Source organism: Prunus avium, chromosome 2 (genome assembly GCF_965620075.1).
Source record: "Prunus avium chromosome 2, drPruAviu1.hap1.1, whole genome shotgun sequence".
NCBI classification, from domain to species: Eukaryota; Viridiplantae; Streptophyta; class Magnoliopsida; order Rosales; family Rosaceae; genus Prunus; species Prunus avium.
Window position 1 is genome coordinate 7,042,174 of NC_142285.1, and position 22,671 is coordinate 7,064,844.

Below are 22,671 nucleotides of genomic sequence, written 5' to 3' on the forward strand. Positions count from 1 at the left end.
ATAGCTCATTTATTGCCTTGAATACATTACAATCTGAAATACAATCATACTCTACATGTCCCCTAGATGGTAGGATGTTTAATGGATGATAAGGTGATAGAAAGAAATGGCTAAGTGTTTGGGCACAAAAGGGTTTACAATGGAATATGTATTGTATGGGTTGATGGAGGAAAAAGAAATAGGCTTAACAAAGATGGCCTAAATCATATCTTAGTTATAAACTTGACATCCCAGTGAATCACACAAGCAAAAATGCATACAATTGGGTAAGACATGCAAGAGTTGTATAATCATGGCTAAAGTGCATAGAAAGCTCAAGCATAATTATGTGAGACTTAGCTAGCAAAAGAATAAGATTCAGACCTAACACAATGCTTATCAAATTCCTAAGAGCCATATTAGAAGTTAGACTCAAGATTTATCATTGGTGTGGGAAGGAAAACTGAAAATGACTCAAAGAAAAGAAACATAAAAGAAAAACGTGAGGTTTCAAATTGCTGTTCTGCTCAATTTCAACATATAATCTGTTTTGACATGTAACTTTCAAACCACTTGGTCAAATTTAACGTTCTTTATGTCGTTGGATTCAGCATGAAAAAATGAAGAACACAGCGCGGACCAAACTTTCAAAACAGTAGCAGAAAAAAATTTGTAGCAATGAAGAAGCCTACGTTTTCAAACACAAACACACAAACTAAAAAACTTTCCAGCACCCCCAAACTTAAATGAAGCATTGTCCTCAATGTTAAAGCAAAGTAAAGATGATTGAGAACATGTAAATGATAAGGGGAAAAGTTAAGAAGAAGGTTTAGAAAGAAAAAAAAAAAAGAATATATAAGCAACTCACGGATGACCAGTTAAGGGCCTCAGAAAACACAGCCAGGGGATCCGGGAAGGTTGGAGGGGTCACAATGGTCCCGCTTAAAACCCAAACTTCTTAGACACCGAAGGTGTCGCCTAAAGAACTCCTAGACACTGTATTGACGGAAGTGCTCACTGGAGTTACCATAAGTCAGCTTATATGAAAAATCTTTTTAAATTTTTTAATTTTTAATTTTTTAATTTTTTTTTTTTTAAAAAGAAATAGAAATTTAAAATAATAACAAATAAAGAGAAAGGATTGAAATGCTCCCCCTTGAAGCAATTAGGTCGAGCGTGATGCATTTGGAGGTCGCGACTTCTCCCACTACTCCACACTTCCTATCTTTGAAGTTGCCATCTCTCTCCATTTTTATTGAGCTATTTACATTGCTAAAACAAACACACACAAAAACTTGAAACGGAATTAAAGGATTACAAAATATTAAAAAAAAAAAACTAAAAATGAAAAGGAAAAATCAACACAAGTCCAATTCCATGCTTCAAAGCAACCAGCACCAATGGGTTGTGTAAGCTGGGACTTAAACCCAGTTCTCTTGCTTGTTGGGCAATTGTCCTTTTCTGTTGGACTACAAACACAACATGTCCATTAACGTCATTAACTTTAAAACTTGAAATTGTCTAGTTAAGAAAAAAAAATAAAGTAGGAAAGCCAAATAGAATCAAACAATGTTACCGATCCCCGGCAACGGCGCCAAAAACTTGTTGTGTAGATACAGCTGCACCAAAATGGATTCAGTTGCATCCTCAACTTGTGATACTCGCAAGTGCACGAGCCGTTGGTAGTTTAGCATATGTAAGTGCGAGGTCGATCCCACGAGGATTGGTGATTGAATGATCCAATTCATTTTCCCTACACAAAACAGAAATGAAAAAGAAATGAAAAAAATAAAACAAGGAAGAAAGAAATAACTAACTCAAGCAGATAAGTTCCCAAGTTCAATTAGATTAATGGATTGATTCTAGCTAAAGTATGATTAAGCCATGGTGTGTGGTCATAACCTTGTGTTCCTAATTCCCTAATTTGATCATTTGTTGTCTAACCTAAAATTAAGCATTAGGAACCCATTAAGCATAGAAGAACAATTTAAACAACCAAGCATGTATCTAATCCCTGTTGTCGAATGTCCATACATACTCTTCCTATTCATAGTTCAATTCGAATTAAAGCATGGTGTCTACTCTTAATTCAAACCAAGATAGCTAACATGCAAGCCTAAATGGTGATCAATCATTCAAACTAGCATATTAACTTATAAGCATAATGAATAAGAACAAAAACCATAATTGAAACTTGGAAACTAATCAAACTTGAAACTAAAGAAAAGAATTTACATAATGAAAAGTAAAGTGGAACTAAGAAAAACTTAAGGAAAATTTCAACACAAAAGATTTCATTACAACAATTGAAAACTAGAAAGAGAAACTAAGAGAATTTGAGGGAGAGAAGGGAAGGAAGCTCTAGAGAAGTGTTTGAGAGCTCCCCCCCTTGGGGTGTTTTTCAAGCTTAGGAAACCTCACTATATATAGGCCTAAGGAAGCTGAAAATCTGATTTAAGTATGGCTAATGCATACAACACTTGTTTTATAAAATCTGAAATGGTTGATGCACTTCACTAATGCATACAACACTTCCATTATAAAATCTGAAATGGTTGATGCACTTCACTAATAAATCCCACCAGCAGCCCTAGCTCATCTTCATGTCACCATGACCAAGCTTCCAACCAGAAATGATAGCTCATACCTAGCTCACCATGACCAAGCATCCAACCAGCACATGCTGAGGTCAGCATGACCAGCAACTTCAAGGGCTTACAACTTGGGCTTCTCTTAATCAAATTAGGACTTTAAGCACTCGAAATTGAAGTTCAGAATGTCTTCTTTCCAGCCATATGTTATTTGGGCCAATCCAAGGTCGGAGGAGGAAGTTAAGGCCAAAACAAATTGCTAACTCATTTTCCGCGCTGATAAGATCCATCCTGAGCATGGTTCTGTGTTTGCTAGGTAACGGACTCCAGATTTATCCAATGGGTCTGAATTTTGGATATGTTATAGTACACACCAATTGGAACAACTTTCATGAAGAATGTGGCCTCATTCGAGCTATGAAGGTTGTTGAAACAAAGCTTGCAATATGACCTACGGAACTGGACTGGCAGGGGGCTGTAGCCAAAATGAGTTTGTCTTTAAGCTCTTCATCCATTCATCCAAATTAGGCCTTAACATGCTTGAATTGCATGAATTATGCTCTCTAAAGCCATCATTATTACCTAAAGCTCAATGAACTGAAAGATAAACACAAAAAGGATTAAAAGCACAAGTTTAACTCAAAAACATAACCAAATCATAAGCTAGAAGGGTACAAAATGATATACAATTATGAACCGATCAACGTCCTCTGCACGCATTGCTGGTTGGACATGTCGACGACCCTCGCGATTTGGACGACGCTGATTGACCTCCTCGTTGATTCGCAAAGTTCGAGCTTCTTGGCTACGTTGCCTAGGCGGCGTGTTGGTGGACTGCGCTTGCGAGTGATTCTCCTCAGCTCGTTGACGGGAATCGGTCCTTCGAGAGTGAGCAGCGGAGCGCCTTTCCTCGCGGTTCTCACCGTGAAGGTTGTCAGGTTGATCTCTCTGGGAGCCTAGCCCTCGAGGAGCACTCCTCTGCGGGCCTAGGCGGTCGCGGACGTGGAGTCGTGGGCCCTGCCTTCCTTGCACGTCGCTCTGAGTGTGGCTTGCGGATGCTTGTGACATGTTGGCGAGCTGATCACGTTGTTGTCCCTCTCCCTGTCTGCTCATTCCTGCTCGACCTGCTCGGCACACGTTGATCTGCCTGTTGGCACAGTCGTCCATCCTTCTCTCTTCGCCCAGTGGTCCAAGGCCAAGGTTTTGAGCTAAGTTTATATGGTTGAGGAGTTGGTCAACTTTCTGAGCTAGCTGGTCAACTCTCTGATTAAGGTCTGCTTGACTTCGTGGATCGAGAGGAGAGAAGTGTGTGGAGCCCAACTGCATACGGGCTAGGGTTTCATGGGAGGTGTACACGGGAGCGTGCATCGAGCGTGGAGGCAACAGAGGGAACGCTTGAAGTTGCTCCAAGATTAGGCCTAAGTCGGCGGTGGTGACGAGCCCACCTTGATGGGAGGTTCCTCCATGCTCAACGGCGGTGCCATGAGGGTGGCTAGATCCGGCCAAGGGGCCTTGGGCGACTGCGGCGGCGCTGAGGTAACCGTGATAGGAGGTTGTGGGCCTCGCTTGAAGGACCATGCATCAGGCTGACCGACAGATCGTAGATCAGGTTGACCGGAGAATCGTTGATCGGGTAGACCAAGGACTCGCAGGTTGGTCACCAAGTCATTTGGTATTTTCCTGATCATTAGTGATAAAATATAATTAGCTCGCATGATAAAAGCATGATTATATGCCAATTATAATTTCATTTGTGCCTTAATAAAATAATATAATTACCAAATAAGGCATGTGTAATAATTCTGAATATTAATTGTTAATATTTATTAAGAATAAACACTAATTCAAAATAAATATTAAATTCCAATATTTATTAGGAAAGTGTATTAATTCAAAATAAAACATTACACGTTAATAGTATCATTAAAAATTATAAAATCAGAAAATATTTAATAATTATATTAAATATTAATATAATTATTGGAAAATGTCAAATAATGACTGAGAGAGAGTTTATCTCTGTTTGGACGCCATTGTTGGCGTGAGGAGGAGCTGTGTTCAACAGTAGCCGGCAACTCAACGAGACTGGATGTCACTGAAAACCAACAAGACCGAGTCCCATAATTCCAATGATGGTAGCGGCGACACTTTGTCCTGGTGGTTGCATGGCGGTGGAAGCCACGAGATCGTGCGGTTCCGCTGCAACTCCGGCAGCCAACTCTTGCGGCTGCAAGGTGGAGGAGGAGGAGGCCATGAGACCATGTAGTGCTGCGGTTCTAGTGGCGGTTGCATGCTGCTGCTGCATTCCAGCAGCTTCTGTACACTGCTACTGCTGCGTTCCAGCAGTGGTGGCGGTGTGGTGCTGCTGCGTTCCGGCAGTGGCTGTGCGCTGCTGCTGCGTTCCAGCAGTGGTTATGCCCTGCTGCTGCGTTCCAGCAGCTGTCCGGCGCTGCTGCTGCATGCTGGCAGCGGCTGTGCGCTGCTGCGTGGCGGCAAGGTGCTGTTGAATGGCTCCAGCCGCTGCAGTTGGAGGATGCGAGGTGCTGGCCACCACGGGAGGTGGCTGTGAGGCGGAATCTGCTGCAATCCCTTGCGGCAGCAGCAAGTTCTCAACCATGGTGTCATGAGATGGAGGGTTGGGACCCGTCATGGTGGTATTGCTCCTCGTGCGTCTTGTATCAACCATGGTTGATGGGAGCAAAGTATGAAAAACAAGTTTGGAGCACGCTTTGAGTATGTCTCGTGCTCTCAATGAAAGCACCAATTTGTGGGAGCCAATTTCCTCCCACGGGAATATTCGCCTAAAGATTCCTTTGTCTTCTCCGCCTCTCTTTCTCCCTGCAAAACGAATAACAATAAGAGGACCACACCCGGGGGGTGTTGGCCAAAGGCCCTCCGATGCCTAAGTCAGTTCAATCGATCTGAAGAGAAACGATAGCTAAAATAGGGTACGGAGTTATATGTGTTTATGGGGTAAACCGGGCGGCCGGAGCCTTATGTAAAAGAGGGAGAGAAAGGAGGTGGTTAGGGTTTCTGAGAGATAATTTCTGCAGAGTTTCAGTAGGAGTTTAGACGTACCTCTACCTTTGTATGTGGCCATCCTTTTATAGAGGTCTCGGGAGCTAGGGTTTCAGAGGAATAATTCCGTAGATGGAAGGGAATTATTCCTCCCCAATTTGGCGAGATTTCACTAATTAGGGATTTGATTTATTTGATTTAAATCAAATCCCTAATCAGGATAGCAATCAAATCAATGCCTAATTTAATTAGGTAACTCCTCCATTAATTGAGAATATTCGTAGGAATCAAATCAATCATCAACCTAATCAGGTAATATCCGATTTAATTAGATAATCCCTAATTAAATCGAACAATTCCCAATTAGGTCAAATAATCCCCAAATGGAAGGAATTATTTGACCTAGGGTTAAGGATTAATTCGATTCCCACAGGTTTCACTATCACAAAAGAGAAATTATTTACAGAAAAGAAATCTGGAAAAAAACAGAAGACAATGCAAAACAATAGATGATTTAAGCACCTTATAGCTTCAACCTTGTCAGCATGACCACCTGGTTCACCAAACGCACTGCCATAGTGAAACCTGCCACATGACACTCCTGCTTTGCCCCCAAGAAGCTCTATCATCTTGCCTACAGTCATTCGACTGATAATAACGCCAGAAAACCGGAAATGAAAAACACACGAATCATATACACACAGGAAGATTCCAAAGATATCTACAGCAGAACATAGTCAGAAACCCAGAAGATCAATAAACACTTAACAAAAGATAGGAATGTAACTTTCAAACTTAGAAAGAACTACTTCAAATGATTTCCACAAGAAATTCTAGAAAAATCTTAAGCATGGATTCCAAATAGTATAACCTCAGATTGTCCCCTTTTACATATTTCTAGGAGTGCTGAAATGCAATACAATCCATCAACTGACCTAGGACCTACATAATGATTTGTGTTTAACAACCTGGCTTGGAATTTTTTTTTTGGACCTGTTTACTCATAATCCTTTTATTCATTAATCTCTTTTCTCATTTTTGAAGAAATGGAAGCCCAACTACCCTCTGAAATGGAAAACCCAATCTGCTATGAAATAAGAAATACTTTATACTGAAATCTTAAAAACAAAAGCAAAGGTAGAAATTGAAAAAAAATAAACTATTAGAAAACAATATAAATGGTATGACTTTGCAGTTTCTGAATTATCAATCAGAAACAACATTGCTTATGAAACTCGAAATAATGAATAGTGAGGATACAAACACACAACCTGAACATGAATTGACACACTGAAAACTCATCCTTAACATCAGTTTCAAATGATCACCTCAACTGCCTCTTGAAAAAAACATTGACTTGCAGTTCATATTTTCTAATAACATGTAAACCTATATTTCAAGAATGAGTAATTGACCAAAAAATATATATATTTCAAGAATAAGTAGAAAATTCGATTTGATCTTTTCCACTCAATTCACACAAACCTCACATCGACTCAATTTGCACATGATTGATAAAACAATGAAATTTACAAGTAGTTCTAAAAGAAGGAATTACCTTGGAAACCCATGAGGATTCATAATTAAATCAGGGCAAATGCCACGCTCAGAAAACGGGAAATCTTCCTGCTGGACAATGGTACCACAAACACCCTTCTGTCCATGTCTGCTACTAAACTTATCACCAACCTGCATGAATGAAAATATATTTCAGAGGATCCAAAAAGGTAAGCACAAGTATCTTAGATGACAAAAACAATCTCTTGCCTCTGGTCTGCGAGTATGACGAATTAAGAATTTGAAACATAAGTTATTATGTTTATCAGAACAAAGAGCCACTTTATCGACCACACATGATTCCCCTTGAGGCCCATCATATCTTTGTGGAACAGACTTAAACTCACTGCATATGAAAATGGGTGTAAGGAAATTATACAATCAGAATCCTAGTTTGAATATGCAGGGCAAACAAAGTAGCCAACCTATCATTTAATGCTGATTTAAATTGCCCCCTTGTGACAACAGGGACCTGTTTATTTATTAAGATGTCATTTCGTCTAATAATTTCCCCAGGTGCAGCAAGTCCGTCATCATCCAGCACCTATAAGAAATGCAATTCAAATGATACTATAACAAGACAACTATAAAAGATGTTGACCAAACTGAACGGGAGAAGAGACATATAAAGACTGCAGTTAAACAACAAATATAAGAAGTTAAGATAATTGCACCACCACGCCATGTAGGTAGAGGTACAAGGATTTAAGGAAAGGGAGGAAGAGGGCTTTGCATTACCCGCATCGGTCCAGAATCAGTACCATCTCTATTGGGCCTCAGAATTCTGTCTTGTGTGTTATTATCATATTTTTGATTCACCGCGCAATACCTGCTCGGAAACATCTTCTGTAAGTAACCATAAATATCTAAACACTTGAGCAACCAACAGTGTACGGCAAAGTTGTGATATTGTTATATGCAGTCACCAATGGATACCTTTTCATATGAATACAACGACCAAAACCACGATCCAAAGATGCCTTGTTCATGACTATTGCATCTTCTATGTCGTAGCCACTGTAACTCATCACAGCAACAGTTGCATTCTGCCCAGCTCCAAGTTTATCATAGCCCACCTGAAGAAAAAGTGATTAATTTACCAACTATAGTTGCAACAGAAACCCTAAGAGTATACGGTATACTAACCAACTCAATGGTCTTTGTTGTCAATAATGGCCGTTGAGGATACACCAGAAGGTAAAGCAATGAGTCCATTCGATGTAGCTACAAAAAAAAAAGGCAAAAAAGAAAAAAAGAAGAAAAAAAAGTCAAGATTATGGTTGTAACTTAAATGGCAAGAAATGCTGAACACAGGAGTTCTATGATGAAAGTACATAACCACGTTTTGGTAACTTTCAATGTGCAAGAGGAAAACAAACATAAAAAAGGCTTAAGATCACCATGGAAACATAATTTTTTTTTTTCTTTCTAAAAGAGCTTAAACAGCGAGGGGGAAGAAGGGCCTCTTTCTTTGGCCAAAGGGGAAAAGGGGCCATGTACTAATAAACCACTTGCCTGGTTATATGCAATATTTCCCATTGCTTGCTTTCCCATTGCACACTATATAAAGACCAAAGGGCTCAATTAGAATCATACAGTTAGAAATTTGGGTAACCTGAAGAAAAAAAAAATTATCAAAGAGTAAGACGAGAAAACCTGGTACGTATTTCTAGGAGACTGGTTGTGGTGAGGATATGGAATCAGACCAGCAATAACACCTAAGAGGGTTAAGGGCTCTATTTCGATATGTGTTGTTTCCGTTGTTGCCTCCTCTTCATATAGAGCAATCTATAAAATGATAATTATGAATGTTGAGTAATTGTCTATCAAGTACATCATCTCAAAATGAAAAACTTCATAAGTAAGGCTTAGACAGGAACAAACCAACGAATTGTTCTCCTCATTAACGTCAAGATACTCAATCAACCCGTCACTTAAAAAATCATCAAATGTGCGGACTCCAGCCTTAAAAAGCAAAAGATATAAAAATATCAGCTCTGGTAACAAATGTTTTGGCAGGAGAAACAGCAAAAAGTATATTCACCTTCAACTCCAGCATATGATGTTCTTTGACCCTTGATATGCCCTTATCAGCAATAACTAGCGGACGACAAACTCGACCACCATCAGAAGAATGTAAACGCAATGCTGATAAAATTCTTAACTGTGTCAGGTATTTAATCATAAAAACTATTTCCAGGGAAAAAATAGCAGAAACATGAATTGGAGACTACAATGATAAATTATACTTCAAACGTTTTACTTTCTATCATTACAGGTGGAGAGATCAAACAACATAACAATTCTATTCAAACTGCTACAACATGATAGATTGTTATTATATGCATTTCCAGATTTGCTTCATAAATTCTAATGGGGAAAGTGATGACAGGAGGGTGACTTAATGTTGCCAAATTTGCTTCACAAATTCTAATTGCGGAAAGTGACAAGGACCATAAGGCTGTTCAATCAGCTGTACAGGAAAAAAAAAATTGGGTGACAACTGAGCTCGAATTGTATAGGTCCAAGAGAAAAAATAATTTAGCGGTGGTTTGAAAGGATTTTATTTTTTTCAGCATTGGACAAGCTTTATCTTCATGTAAGGCACAGGGATCTTACTAGAGGAGTATCAAGTCATCATTTGACTCTACTCGATTATAATTGAAAAGTTGGGAACCTGGTACATTTAGGTTTGACATGGGGTTAGAAGTTACAAATTGGGTTTCTTGCATCAGAGTCGAGTAGTCTTCCTACATCAAGTTAATAATAGCCTCTACAGGCTCACTAAAGGGGATTGAAGATGCCATTGCCCACGAAGCGCATGCCTTGTAAGTGGAAAAGAATCATATGTAGTAGTTTGCAGCTATAAAAAGGAATTAGAAGAGGAAGAAAAAAGTAATTTGGAAATTAAGAATTTACCTGTTTTTCATTGACAAAGACACTTACAAACTCCCCAATTTTCCCAGCTCTACGCAACTTTCTCATTGCAGCAGCAAAATGCTAAGATTTAAGTAAAATTATTGAATGAAATAAGTATATATCACCAAAGAAGAATACACAATAGCACCAAGACACTAATACATAAATCATATAGCAGAAACATCATCTGCAAATTTTTCTTGCAGGACACCCCATCACACGTGGTCATTTTTGCGACTGGCAAACAAACTGAACAGCCGTGATGGAACTATATGTGTGTGTGTATGCATAGACATCTGTATGAAACATTGTTATTACCTGTGGCTTCCTATGCTTTCCAAGGATGTTTCCGTTGAACAAAACTAGAAAAGAATATGGTGTGTGAAGCTCCTCACCTGATAGTACTTCCAAGCCTTCAACACCCAAACAGTAGCACTATTGCACAAGAAATTAAATAATACAAAGTGTAAGCCTTTTGCACTAAAAAAGGAATAAACTAAAAATTAATATGGCCAGTGGATTAGCTAATGCACATACAGGAACAAAAAATGTTCAGTTCTTTCTGAATATCTTTTCAAACTATAGGGGACATCTGCTGAAGCTAGATATTATCTACAAGTCCAATTCTTTTTTTGGAAGTCAACAAATTGCAGGTCTTACTTAAATCAGTTTTCAGGAAAACATATAAAATCCTATCTTTTAATTGACAGCAAAACATAATAAACTTTTATTTTTTCACAAAAGATTATTTTGCCGAAACTACAATTCTGGTCCTTATAATTTTAGGCTATTTACTACTTAGTTCCCACTTCTCAGTAGTTTTTTTTTTCTTCATTCAAGTCCCTGTAATTAATAACTGATGCAATTAAGTATAAATCAGGATTTTCCTCAGTTAAATTTATGGAATGTGCATGATGGAATGTGCATGTTCTGCAAACAAAGTTATTATTATTGGTCATGTTGAAAAAAAAACACACCCAAAAAACTGTACTAATGACCCTTTTACGTGGCTTCATTGCATATATACATTCAACTTTTTTGTTGCTTTGAAAAGAAACTATTTATTGATCAATTTTTAAAGAAACGCAAATAGTTGTGCACAAGAACTCTGTGGGACCAACATTAACCACTGCTTGCTACATGTCTAACACGAATGAACAAGACTAAAGTGCCCTCACACCTTTAATTGGGTTAAAAGGACTGAGAATTCAGAACTGTTTAAAGGGGCACAATGCGAATTAAGAACCTATCAACCCTTCCATCAGAGGGTCCTTGGCTAGCACCACACCATAATGTCCCCTCACCTCGAGGTTTGTTCATCTTACAGGGTATAATCATTGCTCGAGAAAGGTGGAAATCTTTTGCTCCAACAAAGATTACATCAGAACTAAACAAACAAGGACAGACATACACAATACAGATGCAGATAGATACAATTACCATCACATGGACATGCACATTCTGTCAATTTAAATTATAGAAATCTTGATTTGACCTTTATTTCAACCGTTATTAATTGCAGTGATTTCGTTGAAAAATATTAAAATAATAGAGGCCCAAAACGTTTGATTTAATCCTATAAAAACATTTTTGTACCGCAAATTAATATAAGTATCCAAGAAATTGCAACCTAATTAGAGTACCAACATTAGCACGATAATATACTAACCTATAACAAACAAGAATCAAATATCTAATGTATAAATAAAATTTAGGAATGAGAACTATACTCAATTTTATTATTTAGCACCTAATACCCAGAGTTTTCAAAGGCAAAAGACAGGCTCTCCTTGAGGCCCAACTCAAAATGAGGCGAAAGGGAAATGCCTCATGCATCCCTTTGAAAAGCCAAAATTCCTGAAGACTTGAACTTTTTGAAGAAGCATGTGCATCGCTCCAAAAGGTGTGTCTTGTGCACACTAGTTCTTAGAGCTTGGGATTTTGAAAAGATAAAGAGAAGAAAAAAAAAACACCCTTCTCCTTCCCAATAACAGCACAATAAACATTAACCCAAAACAACCCTCCGCCATAATATAGTAAAATATAATGCAATTCTTCAACCATATAAGACTTAACAATTACACATGCAAATGCAGAAGGTACTGCAAATATTAAATATGCCATCACTTATTGTATGATGCAGCACAATAAGTGAAAACTAAAATTACACCTCCATGGGTTTATCAAAATGTGTGATAACGAGCATACCAGAGAAATTAACGGGCTCTCCTCTTCATCAGTTGTCACATGAGTCATCAGGGCCAAGTTTTTTATGAGTCCGCAAGGTTCACCTTCTGGAGTATCACAAGGGCAAAGCATGCCCCACTTCACCAAAAGCGACAGAGAAAAAGCACAATACCGTAAGTACAAAGATATACGCATATATATATATATATATATATATATATATATATATATATATATATATATTCAGATATCCATCATGTAAAAGGTGATACATTTTCAAAGCATTGCAGAGACATCACCCTTACCTGGCTAGGTTGTAAAGCTCTAGGTCCACTTACTTTCCGTGTCTTCTCAAATTGCGGCTTGATTCTGGTCATATGGCCTAGACACCCTATAAAAGATAACCTAGCTAACACCTGCCATAAGAGGGACCTTTATGAATCAAACCTGAGAGAGCCTAAGAACCACAGACTGAGGATTTTATTTTTTTATTTTTTTAAACATGCACCAAGAATTGATTTTGTATTTGTTATAGAAAAAGGAGCACAAGAGAAGATCGAGAATATGTCCATCCATTTTCTTTCTGATAATGACAAGAAAAAAAGGTCAAGAACTCCATCTGAACAAAGCTGAACGAGTTACAATCAACAAAGCTCACACACATCAAGATGAATCACACTAAAGAAGATAAAAAATCTTAAACAAACAAACCCAAACAAAAGCGAAAAATCAGACTTCATCCCAAATAAAATCAACAGCTTACACTCTCACTAAAAAAGGACAAACTACATAAAACCCCCCAAACTATAGGTTCATTTTCAAGTTCATACCCACCTTTAGGGACATTTACGAGTACATACTCAAACCCCCGGAAAACCTACAAATTGCCCCCTCCGTTACACAAACCATTAATGAATCTGTTCATGTGCCAAATATGGGTCCTATTTTTTAATGACGTGGACTCCATATGGAAAATTAATAATAAACATTAAAAAAATCATAAATTATTTACAGTGGAGTCATTTCCAGAATTGTAGATGCTGGGTAGTCGGCAAATTAATCAGAATTGTAGTCGCTGGGTAGAGGGCTTGGAGGAGAGAATTTTTAATTTTTAATATGATTTTAATCTTTTATTAAAAAGTAGAGAATTTTTTATTATATATTTATCCACTTGGAAGTTCACGTCATTAAAAAGTAGGACCCATATCTGCCACATCAGCATTTAATAGATTCGTTAACGGTTTGTGTAACGGAGGGGCAATTTGTAGGTTTTTATAGGGGTTTGAGTATTTACTCGTAAATATCCCTAAAGGTGGGTATGAACTTGAAAATGACCCTACAGTTTCAGGGGTTTTATGTAGTTTGTCCTCCTTTTTTTTTTTCCAGAACGAAGTTACAAAAACAGGATGTACAAGAAATCCATTAATAGCACCACACAAAAAAAATGGTAAGAAGATTTGCCCACATTTTGGGAGGGGACACCAATGAAGAGATAATTAACAACTCGACCTTCCGTTTTTTGAAGTGGCCATCTTGTCCACTTTCTCTGTATTTTTATTGTTTTCCAGCAATAATATTTGCCTTTTTATTGGCAAAAAATGCGAACATTATTGAAAGATTCTAGAAGATACATACTACATATGCACACATGTATACAATAAAAAGACATGGTTTATAGGAGACAGCACCATAAAAAATACAGCGCACATATATATATATATATAGACAGAGAGAGAAAGAGAGCACATTTCAAAGCAATGTAGATGATGGGAAGCAAACCTGTGTCATTCCTTTACTGTCCATCTTGAACCGTTTGATATTGAAGTTTCCGGTAGATAGGGTTCTTTCAAGGCCATGGGTAATACTATCTTTAATTATGCACTGCAGTAGGAAAAAATAAAATAAACAAAAGAGAATGAGAGTTTTAAATTTTACATTAAATTTTTTTTAAAATGTAGATTCATTCAAAAGAAATTGTTAACTCTAACTCCGAAGTCCAATGCTCATTAAGGATAAAACAAGATCTCTGTTACATAAAATGAAATGATAGTGATGACAATCAAATGACTAAACGATTTCCGATTTGGTTGATTTTTTGCATGGATGATCCTTGAAGGAGAGCCTTGAATATAGATGGTTCAGATCACTAGATTGCAAAACGAAGAAAGAATGTCGCATTTTTCTTACATGCAAACATATTGATTCCAATGATTCCACGGCCCACCATGATATATCCAGTAATGAACCCTCTCCCACTTGTATTCTTTCTCCAGCCCCTGGAAACATCAAGCAACCTTCTGTTCTACTCCATCCAAATAACCCAGAAAACAGCCATTAGAGCGCATTTAACAGAACCACGCCATCTTCATTCCTCCCAAAAACTTAAGCCTTTCACATTGCAAAACCACACAAGATTCTGGTATAACCCACCTCAATTTGGACTCCCTAAACAGCATAAACCATAAGAATCAAGAAGAGAAGATAAGCTCCTCCCTAAGCACTCTTATTACACATAACACAACAATGGGGAAATTATGTGCTCGTTTAATGACCAGGCCTTTTTTGTTCAAATTTCATCTACTTCTTCTCCACAAGGTACCAAATATCGGCAACCAATCTTCCAGTAAAACCCAAGTGTCAATAATCAAAAGGGGCAGAAGGTCTACCTTTCCAGACTTTTCTCCAATGTTTCGGACAAATTTCAGTAATATAGGGTGTTTCAGTAGAATTTCACTGTTTTTTTTGCAGAATTTCTGTCAAAATAAGTAGATTTTCAAGAAATGTTAAGGGATATTTAGTAGAATTTCAGCAAATCCAGCTGAATCTTGGATTAGGTGCTGATCACTTTCCTTCCAAGCCTACCACCCGCCCTCTTTACTAGAACCGAACATGGAGCCTTCTACTCTGAGAAGTTTGAAGAAAATAAATATGAAGTTGGGCGTTCCATTGTTTCTTCTCTGCCCACCTCAGGACCACGAAAGCAATCCCTAGCCTCGTCAAAGCTCAAATTTATCAATGACTCCCATAAGCTCCTCCCTGTGTTTCTTCTGTAATTCAATGTACTTGGGTGTTTATGGTTATTTCTCTGCTGTTTCATCCTGTATTGCTGGTTGTTTCTTCTTCGATGAAGTTTGCTGTTTCTGCTCTTCCTAAGAGAGTACTCTAAGTTGTTTTAAATTTTATCCTTAATATTGGGCCTTTGGCTCTTTTAATGAAGTAATTTTCGAAAGAAAAAAGAAAGATAAAGATGAGAAATTTACACATCTAGTTTTTGCAATATAGATTAGTATAACATTTCCTAAGCCTATCTCTAAAATTTTCATGTTTCAAAATAGATGTTCATCATTGTTTAGTTTTCCCTGCCATTTCGACAAATCTGTACTGAAATATCTACTAATATCGATTTTTTAATCCTTGTATCTTCGTAGTAAAAACATCACAATGCGTAATTATCAATGGTTGTTATCTGGATTGTAAAGAATACTCAATTGAAAGATTGCAGACTATAGTAATAATTCCCAGCAGATACCTGTGCAAAGTCAAAACGGCTAGACCTGCTAGGCTTTGTTAATATGTTGTCTACAGCCTTCTTAACTTCAGCAATCATTGTCTTGAACAGATCCTAAGAAAATAAAGAATGAGGGAAGAACCCACATGGAAACAAGTAACAACAAAATTTAATAGCCAATAAGAATGAGGGAAGAACCACATGGAAACAAGTAACAACAAACTTTCAAAACCATTTTGTTTAGAATAGGAGAGCAATGAAAGCACACATACCTCAAACAAAAGAGAAATTAATTGGCCAGATAACTCAATCCGCTTGTTCCCAACATAATCCTAACATCAAAAGGGGAAAACTCATGTTTTTTAATCTGAAATCTGCATAAACAGAAGCAAAAACACAACCCTAGCCCTGACGAAATGCACAAACACACTCAACAATAACAATCAACACAGACACAAGACAATATCAAGTTTTGGGCCTTTCCAAAAAAAAAAAAAAAAACCCCATAACTTGCCATGGCGGAGCTAGGGTTACCAGTTCACCTACAATAGGAATTATCAAGGAACAAAAAAATTTGGCTGATTGATCTTTACCATAGAAAATAGGACGTGTAATATTGAGGGAAGTGATTTAACACCCTTCGTGGAATCCTCGAAGATGCCATGGTGTTTCAGTTATAAACTGGTAGTGAATGGAGAGCTCTTTGTACGTGGACATGGTGGTAGATTTTCTCTTGGGAGATTCCAGACACAAATTGCTCTTTTGCTGGAACCAATCCCATTGTACTACTACGAGGTTCAATACCATTGACAACACAAGCACTAAAATGACGGAGAGAGAGAGAGAGAGAGGGAGGGGGAGGGGGAGGGGTGAGTGTGAGACATATTCCTAGAATCTTTAACATCGAAGCAAAGGAATTCCGAATTAAGGTAGATGACCTATCCTTTGGAGGGTCAATTCTAATTACAGAGAAGGCTAGAGCGCGGTTGTTCCATGTTTCTCTTGAACTTAGATGTGTGAAATGGCTGGTCAAAGAGTTGCAGATGCTTGTGGAAAATAAAGAACAGAGATTTTTCCGACAGTATAAGGGAGATTTCTATCAAGTGTGGGTGGAGATGCTTAATAATGGGAAGGGCACTCACATGCGATTGACGAAGTGCATTCATGGAGCACTAAGGTCTGTGATTGTCCCTCAGGGTCGAGACAACATTGGTTGGGTGTTGATGAAAGAAAATCTAGAGGTCATTTTGACAGGAAGAAGCAACTCAAACAGGGTCAATTCATCGGCAGAAGTTGATTATAACACCTCGAATGGCAGAGGTAGAGAGATGGGCAGAACCTACAAGGAAGCGGTACAAAATGAGAAAGAGCCAGAAAGGAACAATGCTATGGCTGGGAATTCGAACTGGAGTTGGGTGGTGGTCTGTGAGAGGCAAGTTCTACATCAAGCTTGGAGTGATATCAGATTGGCCTTATCAAGCTGGTTAGATGAAGAGGTTGAACTATTTCCCTACCAGGTTAACAGGGCTTTTTTCGTCTGTGAAAGTAAAGCGGAGGCCATGAGAGTTAGTAGCATCGGTAAATTGGTGATGGAGGGACAAACTGATGTACTTTTGTATAGTTGGGAACGGGGTCTGGAAAATAATATCCCTAAAATTGTTAGCTATGGAGGTTGGCTTGGGGTTTCTGGCCTTCCTATGCATTGGTGGAGAAAAGATTTCTTCGAACGGATAGGGAACGAATGTGGGGGGCTGGTTGAATTGGACCAGAGGACGGAAAACTTCAAGTATCTATTCGAAGCAAGAATCAAAACAAGGAAAAATCACGTCGGATTTCTCCCCGAGATTGTGATTATTAATGAAGGATCAGAGAGCTATTTTGTGAAGATCAGACCGTTATCTCCGGCGATTATGCCCACCAAGTCTCGGCCTCCTCCGCCTAAAACAGTGGGTGATCGGAAACCAGTGAAAACAAATGACAGAGATGGGTCGGTACGGACTGTCAGTCACAGGGACTCTTTGCACCCCCACGTGGGGGTGGAGCGGGGCAATCACATCGGGATGAGGATTTTCGAAGGTACCGAGGGAGAGAACTGTAGTTTGACGGCTAAATCATTGGAATGCGGAAGCAGGTTAAGCGGGATTGGCAGAATTTCTGGGTTGCAGGCTGCACAGATGGAGACAAATGCGGAACTTCGTCAAGTTCCAGAAAATCTGGTCAGAAAGTCAACCATGGTGGCTGTTAAAAAATCTAGAGATTGGGCTGTTAAATCTGGCCCAAATTTTGGGCATGTTTTGGAAACTATTTCAGAGCCTAAACCTGAGAAACCTTCCTTACCTATCTTTGGGCCTGAAGGTAATTGTGACCCAATACTAAAACTTCAGGGTAATGGGAGTTGGGCTGGACCTGCTCAAAATGGAACCAGATTTTTTTCCAGGTTTAAATCTTCTAGAGAAATGAGAACTTTATCAAGGAGACCATGCGCCTCATTCACTCAGGAAGTGCGACCTGGACACGGAGGGGAGTATGCTACCATGGCTGAAGCGAATCAGGAGGACGAATCTTGCGATTCCGTAGATGGCAGATCGATCGCCTCAGTTGCGACAGAAGATGATGACCTCCCTTCTGAGGTGGAGGAGACAATTGATGTAATTGAATGTGACGACGGGTCTGTCGCTGGAATTCTGAATGGGCAGATTGAAGGGATGGCCTTGGAGGGGCAGGATGGGCTGGGAGAAAAAAATTCCGGTGGAGGCAATGATGGGGACGATGATAGAACGGGTTTGGAGGGGGGTGGTGAACACAAACTTGATGGGTATGTGAAGGATTTCAGAAACACGAAAAAAGGGGGGCATATTGATTTTGGTTCGGGGGAACGAGCGGACATTGAAGCGGAGAAGAGGAAGATTATGGAAGGAGAGGACAACGAAAACCAGGTGGGCGATGTTGTACCTTTGATTATACATGACTCTGAGAGGGAGAAAGATGCGGGGTTGATTGGGGAGACGACCAAAGCAACTGAATTAGTAAGTTACAGCCGAAGAAAAAGACTAGGTGAGGGGAAACATTCCCGGATTATGGCCAAACTGAACCTCACGATTGTTCCTATTAGGAAGCAGCTGTCACGCGGTTGTCTCTCGAAATCAAGCCGATCAAATGGTGAATCTGGTAGGAAGGGGAGACGAAGTCCGACGAGGGTCGAACTGGAAGTGGATAGTGTGCAATCTACTTTGCTTCAGAGGGAGGCCAAGTTAATTAAATGAAGATCATATCCTGGAATGTTAGAGGTCTAGGGAGCAGAAGGAAAAGGATGGTGGTGAAGGAGCAATTGCTACGTGTAAATCCAGATATTGTTATTTTGCAGGAGACTAAGAAAGAAGTCTTTGACAGAAGGCTTGCAGCGGGTGTTTGGGGGTCTAGATTCAAAGAGTGGGTGTATGCCCCTTCAAGGGGCAGGTCTGGTGGGATTGTGGTAATGTGGAATTCTCAAACTGTCTCCATTTCTGACTATGAAATTGGAGAATTTTCTGTTTCTATAAGAATTATAGATGTCTCCGGGGGGGACTGGTGGTTATCAGGTATTTATGGCCCTTGTCAACCCAGGGACAGGAGAAGATTTTGGGAGGAATTAGCAGGGTTGTTCGGCTTGTGTGGTCATAAATGGTGTATTGGGGGGGACTTCAACGTGGTTAGGTTTGTCTCTGAGAAATCTAACGGAGGAAGGATGACAAGTAGTATGAAGAACTTCAACGATTTCATTGACGACACAAATCTGCGAGACCCTTGTCTCTTGAATGCTGCCTTTACATGGTCTAATTTTAGAGAAACTGCAGTGTGCAGAAGACTTGATAGATTTCTCTTTTCAGAAGCTTGGGAAGATTCTTTCCCCCCAGGTTAAACAATTGGCGTTGGCAAGAGTCACCTCTGATCACTGTCCCATTCAGCTGGACACTTCTAATTTGAAATGGGGTCCCGGGCCCTTCCGTTTTGAAAACATGTGGCTTGAACACCCTGATTTTAAGAAGAATTTCAAACTGTGGTGGGGGGAAGACCAGATATTCGGGTGGGAGGGCTACAAATTCTCTAGAAGGTTGAAGACTCTAAAACAGAAAATGAAGAACTGGAATAAAGAAGTATTCGGGAATTTGGTCGCTGCAAAGATTGCGGCGGAGGCTAGAATTGCGGCTCTCGATTTGTTGGAAGGGCAGGGTGGGCTAGATAATAATCTGAGAAAAGAAAGGGAAGATTTATACATGATGGTGAGTGAGTTAATCCACAAAGAAGAGGTGAAGTGGAGACAAAGGGGGAAAGTTCAGTGGGCGAGAGAAGGGGACAACAACACTAAGTTTTTTCATCGTATAGCAAGCGGCAGAAGGAAAAGGAATTTTATTCAGAAACTGGAAGTAGAGGGATCTGGCATGGTTGTCAATGAAGGGGAAATAGAATCGGAGATCATTAAATTCTTCAAAGATCTTTACAGTAGCAACGTAGAGGCGGGGTGGTGTTTAGAAGGTTTGAATTGGAATGCAATCAGTGTCGAGGAGGCTGAATGGCTGGAAAGGCCATTTGAAGAGGAGGAAGTTAAAAAGGCTGTTTTTGACTGTGGAACAGATAAATCACCAGGTCTAGATGGTTTTTCCTTGCTTCTGTTTCAATCTTGCTGGGATATTGTGAAAGAGGATCTTATGAAAGTCTTGGTGGACTTCTTCCATAGTGGTATAATTAATGCAATCACTAACGAGACTTTTATTTGCCTTATTCCCAAAAAGAAGGAATCCATCAAAGTTAGTGATTTCAGGCCTATCAGCCTAGTGACAAGTTTGTACAAAATAGTGTCGAAAGTTTTGGCTTCTAGATTGCGGGAAGTTTTGGGCAGCACTATATCTACCTATCAAGGTGCTTTTGTGAGGGGTAGGCAGATTTTGGATGCGGCCTTGATTGCCAACGAGGTGGTGGAGGAGAGTCGAAGACTAAACAAAAAAGGATTGGTGCTTAAAATTGACTTTGAGAAAGCATACGATCATGTGGAATGGAGATTTGTAGATGAGGTTATGACTAGGAAAGGATTTGGGGACAGGTGGAGAAGATGGATTCGAGGATGCCTCGAGTCGGCTAATTTCTCTGTGATGATTAATGGAAGACCGAGGGGTAAATTTAGGGCCTCAAGGGGTTTGAGACAGGGAGACCCACTATCCCCATTCTTGTTCACTTTGGTAATAGATGTGTTAAGCAGAATATTGGAGAAAGCACAAGCTGCTGATCAGTTTCATGGTCTTTTTCCGGGGCATGAGACTGTGGAGGTCTCCCATCTTCAGTTCGCCGACGATACCATACTTTTCATAGAGGATAAGGAAGAGTACTGGAATAATCTACTTCAGATTCTGGATTTGTTTTGTTTCATGTCGGGAATGAAAATCAACAAATCGAAATGTTCTCTAGTTGGCATTAATCTTGACGACGGGTTGGTGAATGGGCTGGCAGGGGCTTGGGGATGTGAAGTGGGGACCTGGCCTATGTCGTATTTAGGCCTTCCCCTAGGTGGGAACCCCAGAGCAATCAGGTTCTGGGACCCCGTTGTGGAAAAGGTAGAGAATAGATTACAAAAATGGAAGAGAGCATGCTTATCCAAAGGGGGAAGACTCACAATGATTCAAGCAGTGTTGAGTAGTATTCCGATTTACTACATGTCCCTTTTTAGGATTCCCATTGGAGTAGCCAATAGAATTGAGAAGCTTATGAGGGATTTCTTGTGGGAAGGTTTGGATGGGAAAAAAAACCACGCTGTAAGCTGGGAGGTGGTGGGTAAAGCAAAACTCTTTGGAGGACTAGGGGTGGGTTCGTTGAAAGCTAGGGGAGAGGCTCTGCGGGCCAAATGGTTGTGGCGGTTTCCTATCGAAACTCATGCTCTTTGGCACAAAGTAATCAGAAGTATTTATGGAATGGATTCAAATGGGTGGGATGCCAAACCTGCAATTCGAGGATCTAGTCGCAGCCCTTGGAGAGAGATTTCTAGTGGTTTTGAGTTGTTCCTTCAAGGCTGCGTCTTCGTGGTAGGAGGTGGAGTTAGAGTCAGATTTTGGGAAGATGATTGGAGCCGGGGGGGTGTTCTAAAAGACGTGTTTCCAAGACTATTCAATCTGTCCAGGAAGCAAAACCACAATATTTCCTCCTTTACGGACTCGATTGGATCCCCTCTCACTTGGGACTTTGGTTTTCGAAGGAATCTAAATGATTCAGAGATTGTGGAGGTGGCTAGATTGTTGGACTTACTAGAGGGAGTGAGATTGGCCACTTCCAGATTGGATAAGAGAAGATGGAAGCTTGATCCATCCGGTGTTTTCTCCTGTCACTCTCTCTGTACTCATATTCAGAATAGGGGCGAAAGGGAGGTTTTCTCTCCGTACACTCAAATTTGGAAGGCCAAGACTCCTCCGAAAGTTAAGATCTTTGTTTGGCAAGCGGTGTTGGGAAAACTAAATACAGGTGATTCACTACAGAGACATTGTCCCTATATGTGCCTTAGTCCGCATTGGTGTGTTTTATGTAATATGGCTGGGGAAAGCGTGGACCATATCCTCCTTCATTGCCCTTACTCTCTAAAGGTGTGGGAGACGTTATTGAAGGAAGTTAACACAGTGTGGGTAATACCGAAAGGATGCTTTGACCTTTTTTCCATCAGATTTGATGCTTTGGGAAGGGGAAAGAAGGCTAAAATTTTATGGGGCAGCTTGATGCAGGCAGTGGTCTGGAATCTTTGGTTGGAACGTAATAGGAGAATTTTCGAGGATTATAAGGGAGTGGGAATGGTAGAGTTATGGGAAAGAGTGAAGTTTTGGGCTGCTCTTTGGGCATCAACTTCTCACGCTTTTAAGGATATATCCTATCCTACAATTATGCGAAATCTTTTAGCTG

General features: G+C 39.7%; 1 protein-coding gene across 1 annotated transcript; it reads right to left on the reverse strand.

The window, feature by feature from the left end:
* Positions 1-5,996: 5,996 nt before the first annotated feature.
* LOC110745910 (DNA-directed RNA polymerase III subunit 2-like) lies at positions 5,997-16,540 on the reverse strand. The gene is made up of 18 exons (XM_088248500.1): positions 16,469-16,540; positions 16,032-16,091; positions 15,781-15,873; positions 14,031-14,132; positions 10,383-10,499; positions 10,065-10,145; positions 9,190-9,309; positions 9,030-9,110; positions 8,802-8,933; positions 8,661-8,705; positions 8,292-8,369; positions 8,082-8,221; positions 7,884-7,974; positions 7,571-7,689; positions 7,356-7,491; positions 7,147-7,277; positions 6,111-6,236; positions 5,997-6,027 (listed from the first exon to the last, which is right to left on the reverse strand). Exons 1-18 carry the CDS (start codon positions 16,538-16,540, stop codon positions 5,997-5,999), a joined length of 1,755 nt encoding a protein of 584 aa, XP_088104626.1.
* Between the last annotated feature and the right edge of the window lie 6,131 nt (positions 16,541-22,671).